At 39.0% G+C, this 9,338-nt stretch overlaps 2 protein-coding genes across 3 annotated transcripts; one reads left to right on the top strand and one right to left on the bottom strand.

Moving 5' to 3' along the window:
• Positions 1-895: 895 nt before the first annotated feature.
• Positions 896-3,437, bottom strand: mzt1 (mitotic spindle organizing protein 1). Its single transcript, XM_034681556.1, has 3 exons — positions 3,119-3,437; positions 2,420-2,565; positions 896-1,478 (listed from the first exon to the last, which is right to left on the bottom strand). Exons 1-3 carry the CDS (start codon positions 3,168-3,170, stop codon positions 1,455-1,457), a joined length of 222 nt encoding a protein of 73 aa, XP_034537447.1. The 5' UTR covers positions 3,171-3,437; the 3' UTR covers positions 896-1,454.
• Positions 3,438-3,457: 20 nt separating this feature from the next.
• Positions 3,458-9,201, top strand: bora (bora aurora kinase A activator). Of its 2 annotated transcripts, none has more exons than XM_034681553.1 (12): positions 3,458-3,589; positions 5,354-5,508; positions 5,660-5,766; positions 5,930-5,975; positions 6,066-6,144; positions 6,242-6,286; positions 6,408-6,464; positions 6,566-6,831; positions 7,134-7,296; positions 7,382-7,947; positions 8,078-8,212; positions 8,363-9,201. In XM_034681553.1, the coding sequence occupies exons 2-12, from the start codon at positions 5,359-5,361 to the stop codon at positions 8,390-8,392; spliced, it is 1,644 nt and encodes a 547-aa protein (XP_034537444.1). In that variant the 5' UTR covers positions 3,458-3,589; positions 5,354-5,358; the 3' UTR covers positions 8,393-9,201. The 2 variants fall into 2 exon arrangements, with proteins under 2 accessions (XP_034537444.1, XP_034537445.1); XM_034681554.1 differs by lacking the exon at positions 3,458-3,589 and adding an exon at positions 3,617-3,727.
• The last annotated feature ends 137 nt before the right edge of the window (positions 9,202-9,338 follow it).

Below are 9,338 nucleotides of genomic sequence, written 5' to 3'. Positions count from 1 at the left end.
TGGTATTGTGAGGAACAGAGAGATACTCTGTTAAGAGATCAAAGCAGCAGAACAGAGATTTAGACTTGCAGCTTGTCACTCAAGATAGCGAGACAAAGCAAGAAGAAGACAGAACTGCTTACACACACTCTCTTCTTCTCACTTGCTCCCTTCCTCTCTGGGGTGCGAGGTGTTACTGTCAGGTGGCTTAGGGGCTACTCATTTGTAGACATCTACAGCACTGTAGGAACCCTTAAACTCACACACACAAACACACACACGTATATTGAAACGGTTCTGATCAAGCCCTCGCAGGAGAGGTCGCCTCCAGCTTGTATATTGGCCGTTGGAGGTATGTTCTGTGCTCTCAGCAGTTTCCCTCGTCCTGAAGATGAATAGAGCTATTTTACAGACAGTGGAGACAACACACTGCTGCTTTGTGTGGTTAGATATGATATAGGAGCTTCATTTCTGCTTGATCAAAGCCACTGTTTTTGTCAAGTTTGCAATAAATCTCAAATACTTTTTCTGTGGAAAGACAAAGACAAGCAAAATTTCAGCTTGACAGAACATCCTGATGCTGGAAAATGACCCTCATTGATGTCCTTTAGTCTTCTGCACACTTGGACTTGTTCTCGCTTTCATGGTCTGTTTGAATGAAACTGAAATGCTCCACACAATTAAATGTTACTTTCACTAAGTATGACAGGAAAGAGCATTTCCTGTTAAATCCTTCAGGAAACCCCAGGTCCTTGGTGAAAGCAGCTATAATATTAGTCCGATAACACTGGGGAAGTATGCTTTCCTATGCTAACATGTTGGGAAAACACTTGAGATAGGAAGCTCGCTCAGTTGAACCCCAGCATCCTTTCAATACCTTTAACTCAGATAAAAATAAGAATGACACAACACCATCTAGTGGCCATCAACTGCATTTTAATTTTGACTTCAGTCCATCATTGATGGTTACATAGAAAATGGAAACACATACAGATGAATTTGACAGATGCATTATGTTGCAAAAAAAAGACATAATAATAAAACAAGTTAGAATAAATTATTGATTTTGCAAAATGTCATTTGTAAAAAGTCCTCATGAACACTGCTACGTAAGATGACAGTCGGCAAGTGGAAGTTGGGTATTCATATGTGGAAGGATGTCCATGCTGACGCCACTCTGAACTCACACTTTATGAGACACATGGGGCAAGGCTAAACTTTAGGCAGAAGCATGGCTGAGCATGTCCTAACGTCCAGGTAAGACTTGTGTTTAGTAAGAGGGCCGAACCTCTACACGAAGACTCAGACACTCAAGTCCAAGGACAGAGCAGGACAAGTTAGTTACTGAGGAGGCCCAAAGGACCCTGGGCAGACTCAAAGACATGTCTTGACTGGAGAATCCACGGTAAGTACAGATCAAGGATCAGTGAATGATCCAACTGAAGTTCCAACACAGAGGTGATCAGGCTTATGCTTCAGTTAGTGCAGTTTTCAGAAGCCTAAAAGAGAAAATGAACATAACAAACATGATGGTCACATCAGAAGGTGTTTGGTGGTAAGCCAGATCAATAAATGAATCAGACTTTTGCTTCTAAGGTCATGATTACATTCAGTTTGATTTAACTCAACCCATTTCAAGAACAATGAGTGCAATCACACACATTCTCATTCAGTCCATCCTACAGTTTTGACTTTTACAGTTGAAATCAGAAGCTCATTTTGATCACCTCCCAATATAAACAAATATCCTGAAACCCTTAATTGTATGGTCACTGTATGGCGTTTTAGTGTATTATTATTATTATTATTATTATTATTATTATTATTATTATTATCATAGTCAATTTGACTTGCTTCATGATAAGGCTACTCGTTGTATGGGACAAGAGGACAATATGTTTCCTGGTCAAAGTTGTCTTTAATTGGAATTTAAGAGCTTCCTTCATGTTTCAAATGAGTAAAAAAAAAATTTAAAAATAATAATAATATTTTTATAAAACTAATACTGTTTACAGATAGACAATTGATTAAAAATCAACATAAAGTGTATGTTTATTGTTAAACAACAAAATCCTACAAATCAAAATACCTCCATATTTCATATGATTACTGTATAAAAATGAAGACTTGTAAAATGCTTCTTAATAAGCAACATTACTCATTCACCCAGAGATACTCAAGGGATAGACATCTCAGCATTTTTGGGGTTTTCTTACAGTATGAATAGTTATATACTATGTCACTGAAAACAAATGCATGCAGCAGGTTGATTTACAGTTTTCAGGAGTTGTATAGGTTGAGATTCTAAAAACTGTGATTTATGAAATAGGCAACAAAACAGTCAGTCAGCAAAGACAGAGTTGTAAGCTCTTTGCAGGCTGTTTAAATGATATCACAACAATAAAATCATTCTCTATGATCATATGAAAGGGGAGTATACCTTGAGAGTTTCAGAAGCTTTCCGCAGCTCTTTAATGACTGCAGACAGAGCCTCCGGGTTGATGCCCTGTTCACAAAGTCTCACACATATGGACAGAGACTCCATGTCCAAACCAGTATTCAGCAACCTGGAGATCTCCAGCAGCACTGTTAGAGAAAGAAGATGACACATTAACTATCCCAGTATATCTTGATTCTGTCTGCCTGTGTTTTGTTAGTCTTGATATTGTCTGCCTGTGTTTTGTTAGTCTTGATTCTGTCTGCCTGTGTTTTGTTAGTCTTGATATTGTCTGCCTGTATTTTGTTAGTCTTGATTTGGTCTGCCTGTGTTTTGTTTTGTAATTGTCTATCGTATGATTTGTAGCTGTGAGGTTTTAAAGTCTTACTATATCTGTGTTGTGTAGGCAACTGCCTTGGGACTACAGATGAAATTTAGCATCTGTGCCAAGTCCGGCGCATTAACATTGATGCTCAATACATTAATGTTGACTAATGTCCATTGTCCCAACTCAATAAACAAATAAATGTAAATGAAATGAAATAATTATCCTATGACAACACAAAACCTAATTATTGATAGCTCAAAACGATGTTTTAGCAAATCAACCACAACATAGGGATAGAAGAATACAGTTTCATCTGTATTTGAAGTTACTCTTTCATTACATGAGCAATAACATGAGAACAAATATACATTTACCATCCATTGTCTCCCGAACTGCGTTGAGGTTTGCGTTTGCAGCACTTGCCATGATGATAAATGACAACAGTTAGCCAACGCTTGCTAGCAAAGGGCACACACTGCTACTCTAAGAGGTTCTTGCGTAACACACGTGAAGCTGGGTCTTCGTTTATCTAGACTTTGCACTCTTTGTGCTCATTATAGGCAAAATCTAAAAAAAACAACAAAAATATAAAAACACTACGGGGTGATATTTAGAATTAGCCACCTTTTTTCCCGCTAGGCTAGGCAACGGCACTGGTACAGGAAGTGACGACATCGCTCTCATTGATTGGTTCCCTAGAACTTCCTGCTTTGTTCCTATTGGCTAGCTGGCTTTATGGGCAAATTGAAATAAACGTTTGAACCCTCTCACTACTGATTGTTTGCTGACTCCTCTCTGAAGATTGTTTTTAGCTGTGTGCTCAAAGCCCTGGATACCCAACAGATGTGAGTATCGATGGACACAGTTTGTAGTTGATTTAACCATGTACAATTCAACCTTTTCGAGGACAGCTGTGTGTTAAAAGGAGGAAATGTGTAACGTTACCTAAGAACGACTGGCTACATTACTTGCTTCCTTGTAAGGTCAGTTTACACTATAGAGACATGGAGAGTATATTCCAGTGGTGGACAGTAACATTTAAATACATTTATTTGAGTACTTTACTTAAGTAAGTTTTTCGAATATCTGTACTTTACTTGAGTATTATTTTTTTGGGGAACTTATTACTTTTACTCCACTACATTCAGAAGACAATTATTGTACTTTTGACTCCACTACATTTCTCTCAATGCTCTAGTTACTCATTACTTTAGCTTTGAAGTCAGCTCATTAATTTCCTTCTCTTTTCTGAAATCTGATCCCTAAGACAGTAAAATGTGTTTGTGTAGTTCTGTTTGTCTCAGTGGTTTAGCCATTTCTTTTCTTCCTGCAGTGGTCAGACTCTATAACCAATAATATATATGTGTGTGTGTGTGTAAGATATGCTAATTTTTTACCTCTTTAATTTTAATTGCTAATACATTTTTAATAATTGTTACTTTATAGGCTCTTGTTTGCTTTATATATTTTTTCCTTTTTTGCACTGTCTACTTTGTTACTGTGACACTTGAATTTCCCCTTTGTGGGACGAGTAAAGGACTATTTTATCTTGTCTTATCTTATACCTGGCTTAATTAGAGGTTTTTGAAATGAAGAATGATACCTATTATTTGAAATGTTCACCTTGTTTCCCACTCTGCCCAAACATACAAACATTCACTGTCCAACCTGAGAAAGCATTTTGAGCTACGTTACATTTGTTTAATTCCAGATGAACATTTCAAACTAAGTTGTCTGTGCTTAGAGTAACTTAGTTTCTGTTTCTATTCCATGGTATAGTTTTTAGAGATTTCAAGTTTCTGAATAAACATAATGTAACTGAATGTACTCCTATGTATTCCTGACTGCACTCATGCTTTGTGAAAATACAACGTTTTGAGATTTTTTAAGAAGTATTTTGAATACTTCAGTATTTTAAAAGCAAGTACTCCAGTACTTTCACTTGTATTGGAGTAATATTTGACCTGGAGTATCTATACTTTGACTTCAGTAATGAAGCTGTGTACTTTGTCCACCACTGGTATATTGTAACAATCTTACGCACCAAACTAAAAAAAACATACATTTAATGGGAAATAATGTTACAATGTTACAATGTCATTTAGTAGACGCTTTTATCCAAAGCGACGTACATACGAGAATAAGAACAACACAAGCAAAGATCTAGACAAGAGGAAACAAGATCAGTAAGAGTAACAAAGTGCTTCAAGTCCATTTGGATGCAGGTACTACCAAGCAGTGTAAAGGCAATGCACAAAAGTAAATAAGGTATTATTACTTTTTTTTAATTTTTTATAGTAAAATAAGGAACATCTGCAATGAAGCAACCAAACAAATTAAGACCTTCCATCATCATCATCAACATCATCAATTAACTTGTCATCACCACAATAAGTACCAAGTGCTGGGTCACTCCAGAGCTGAACACAGATTCCCAGAGTAGAGCAGGACAGCGCGAGTCAACTGTAGCTGGAAGACATAATCTGCCACTGGGGACAACAGTGGAGAACCCACAGTTTAGTTTGTGTTACACATGTTTTCTCATCTGCTGATTATATTCCTGAAATGTCTGTACCCTTGATGCTGAGTGGACTGTTTGTTGTTTCCAGTTAAGATGGGAGACCAGATTGAGTTACATATTACTCCAGAGACTCCCGGCAAGCCTTCAATTAGAAACCCCTTTGAAAGTCCAAATGACTACCACCACCTCAGGGAACCCCTGGTGCCGAGTCCATCTGTCTTCAAGTCTAAACCCTGTAAAGCTGTAAGTTTGGACACACCTTACGTCATTCAGACCTCCTATGGAGGGGCACATCTCTTTCTTCAATTATCAATATACTGAAATTTGTCCACAAGATTTTATTCACTGCAAAAAATAACGTTATCTTGTTCATTTCCTTGTCTGTCTCTCCCAGACTCCTCCCAAGTTTAACTGGTCTATCGATGAAATGGCCAGTCTCCTCCCAGTTCACATAGACCCAGAGGAAATCCAGCGACAGTCTTTTTACCTCAGCCAAACAAGGTATGTGCTGAATCACATAAATCTTACCAGTCATTGTCAATAGGCAGGCTTTAAGGATGGCATTGTGGCAGAATAATAGCATTACCTTTCATTACTTGGCTGACCTGATCTTGTTGTATATAATCTAGAGACATAATCTAAGACCAACCCTTTCTCTTTCCAGGACAGATTCTGACATTGAGGAAAAGCGTCAGAATGCTATTGAGCAGGTGAGTCATATCTTCAATGCTACAATAGTAAATATTGACAATTTAAGGATTTAATTTACGACCATGTAATTTCTCTGTCTCCAAACCCAGTTTTTCACCAAAGGAGCCATCGTGCCCTCTCCCTGGGCAGCACCAGACACCCGTAGAGGCCTTCAGAATTGCATTAAAAGTAAGTACTTATTTGTCTTTTTTTTTTTTTTTTAAATCTACTGCCTCAACTTCCTTTTATTCAATAATTTTCCTTTATTTTGTCTGTGCACTTGTAGGTTGTGTTTCTCCAATGATTGCAGAGGAACCAGAAAAAGTATCAGGTTGGTTTTTCTCAGAGAAGATTTAACATGAATTACCACAAATGCTGTTGTATCTCAACATATTTCCTTCACTATCTGCTAACTAACTCTTTAATATCTCTGTTTCATGTTTGTTTTACAGTTGCCTGTCAGACCACTCTCACATTACCGTTGTCCTTTGATTTGGAGAAAATACTTGGTAAGTGTCCAAAAATTACACACTAGAATCAACGTCTATTATGGTGCAGTGTTCCTCATCAAGCCATCCTGTTTGTCTCTCTGTATTTTACCTTTCTTCAGGGGAGTATTACCGCCACGAAGAGGTGTGCGATGCAGTGCAGGAGAGTCTCAGTTCTTCCTCTTTAAGACGAAAACTCTTCCTGGACGGCCGGGGCAGTTACAGCGGCTCTGACAGCTCCAGCCCTCCAAGCCCAGAGAGATGCAATGCCATGCAGGAGAGACCTTCTTTGAACAAAGGAGAGGGAGCTATGGAGGCTATTGAAGCCATATCATCCATCTTTGCATCACCGCTGTCCTGTGGCGTGTCTGCTCAGACTCCATCTACGGTTAGTGGAGATGTGCTGTCATGTGAATGCTGGTTACTTTGCCCTATTTTTATTTTTTTTTAAAGTGCAATATTGGTATCTTTAACTTTCAAATCAAGGAATTTTCATTTATGATCTTTTTTGTGTGAGCCTGTTTGTGTGTGTTAATGTGTATATCCTATCTTTTCTACAAACATGTTTTCTTGAGGTGGTGTAGTCGCCCAAATGACTGTTTCTTTCATTCTTCAGATCAAACAGTTTAATTAGGATACCTAACTCTTGAAATGTAACTAACAAATGTGTTCTCTGTCCATTTACTATAGGGACAGTTCTCATCCAGTCCCATCCAGCATGGCTGCTTCAGGGACTGCAGCCTCGGCAGCATCACCAGCCCTCAATTTCCTGATAGGTCATCTCCTGCTGGCCTTACCTCCCCTACAATTTCTCCTATAGTTGCACATGCAGTACACACCCCCACCGGCTCAGGTAGACCACTTGTTTTGGAAAATAAAGTGTTTTTTGCTCACTGTATTGTATTCAGAGTACATTTGACCATGTTTTCTTGTTTTAGTCGAGAGGAAGCAGTCAAGCAATTTGACTCCTCACGGCGGTCCCCTGGACGTAGACATCACTTCCTGCAACGAAAGCCCCTTCGTCGATGGTTGCTCTCCCATCCGCAGCTGCTCCCCACATCAATGCAAAATCGATCCACAGCACAACGCCAGACCTAAGCCCCGACCCCGAGTCCGCTGCTGGGCTTCTCCTCCTCTCATCTCCCCAATCCTCAACCCTAAATTCCATGACAATCAGGATGCTGAAGAACAATTCCTTTCCTCCTCATCATCCTCTGCTTCTCTACCTCCTATGGAGCTTGATCCATCTTCCCCCTTACCTCACAATGCTCACCCTGCTGCCCCAGAGAGAATTATTCTAGATCCTATTGAGCCTGTGAAAATGGAGGAGGACAAGGAGATGGGGATGGAGGGGCGGCTGGATGATGAAGAGGAGGAAAGTGGAGGGCCTTCGGGACAGCTGACAAGCTCACGTATGGGAAATGTGTCAGCAACAGAAAGCTGTCAGATGTTTGTGTCTCTTCTGACAGAGGGAAGCAGCATACGCTATGATTCCAGCATGCAGGTTCGTTATCAATGCAAAACTCAGAGCTAATTTGTTCCATCTACATTTCACTTCCTCTCGATCATGTCATACTGATATGTTTGTCCAATGGAATATTTTGTGATGGACTGCTTTTTTCATTTAAATGCAGGTGGACAGCGGGTACAACACAGCAGGCACAGCCAGTCTCATTGATGGCCTCAGCTCAGACTGTCACAGCAAAGAGTCCTTCAGTTCAAACTTGGTGGATGAAACCTTTCAATTCACACGGCACAACAAAGCAAAGGTACCTGGAACCCTCTGAGCTCAGTCACACTTTCAGATTCTTCTTTTCTTCTTTTTTTAGATGTAATTCACTTTTTCAAACAGTGAAGTGAATGCTGCATGGTGAAATCTTTTCTTTGTAATCTACTAACAGTAATTACATGTGTTGCAGGCATTTTATCCTCACCATCCAGCCATCTGATGGATGCGTTGAAAGGGACATCTCTTCCAGTGGAAGCTGAAATGGGCTATCTTGCGATCAGGCACAACAAAGTTTACACTATTCTTGTGGCGTCTGTGTCAAATGAATTTGGTTCGGGTGAATGGATTCCAAAGGTATCACCAGTGGTTATTAAATCCTTTAAAGTTTGACAGCATTACCATGGTTACTTTAGCATTTTTTCACAAGAGAAAGGAGACTATCCTTGCGTCTTGTCAGCCCCCACTATAAGACACTGAAAAGCTTTCTTGTAAGCCTTGAGTCTATTTGGATCCACTCTACTGGTGCAGTAAGGGACATGGGGATAAAATAGTAAATTCTGTATGAAACCTGCACAACAGTAACCTCTTGAATGCTGTATTAATGCTGATACCATCATTGCAATTTTCTCTGATTCTGACTTGATCGACTAATTAGATCCAGACATTCAGATGAAATCTATGTACTGTATTTATGTTTTTATGAAGCCTGTCTAACCCTTGTATTGACTGACTCAGATCTGTTCATTCAGGTTACCTGTGGATCGTATTTGTATTGTCAGAATATATTTATTCCTGAATAATGCCACTGGGGAACTCAAAGCTGACTGAGCCATTTGTTTGCTATGTTTTATACACTTAAAAGCACGGGCTGGATTGTTGTAATGTTAAATTAACTTGAAATCTTTTTCTGACTTGAATTTTTTTTTTAATATTGAGTTGGATGTTACTTCATTGTATTGTTTTGAACATGTACAGAAGTGACAACATTCACATCAGAGTTTGCAATAAATCCATATTATGTCCATGTAAGTGCATTGTGGAAAATCAAAATTTTCTGTGTAAGAATTCCACTCAATTCTTTTTGTGGGAGCATTTTTGCCTGTATTAGACATAGCCTCTGTATATGGGGCACAAAATATCCCTGTTGAGAAATAGTTTTACATTAT

Source organism: Notolabrus celidotus, chromosome 4 (assembly GCF_009762535.1).
Source record: "Notolabrus celidotus isolate fNotCel1 chromosome 4, fNotCel1.pri, whole genome shotgun sequence".
NCBI classification, from domain to species: Eukaryota; Metazoa; Chordata; class Actinopteri; order Labriformes; family Labridae; genus Notolabrus; species Notolabrus celidotus.
Note: the sequence above shows the minus strand (reverse complement) of the source record. Positions and strands in the feature narration are given on the sequence as shown.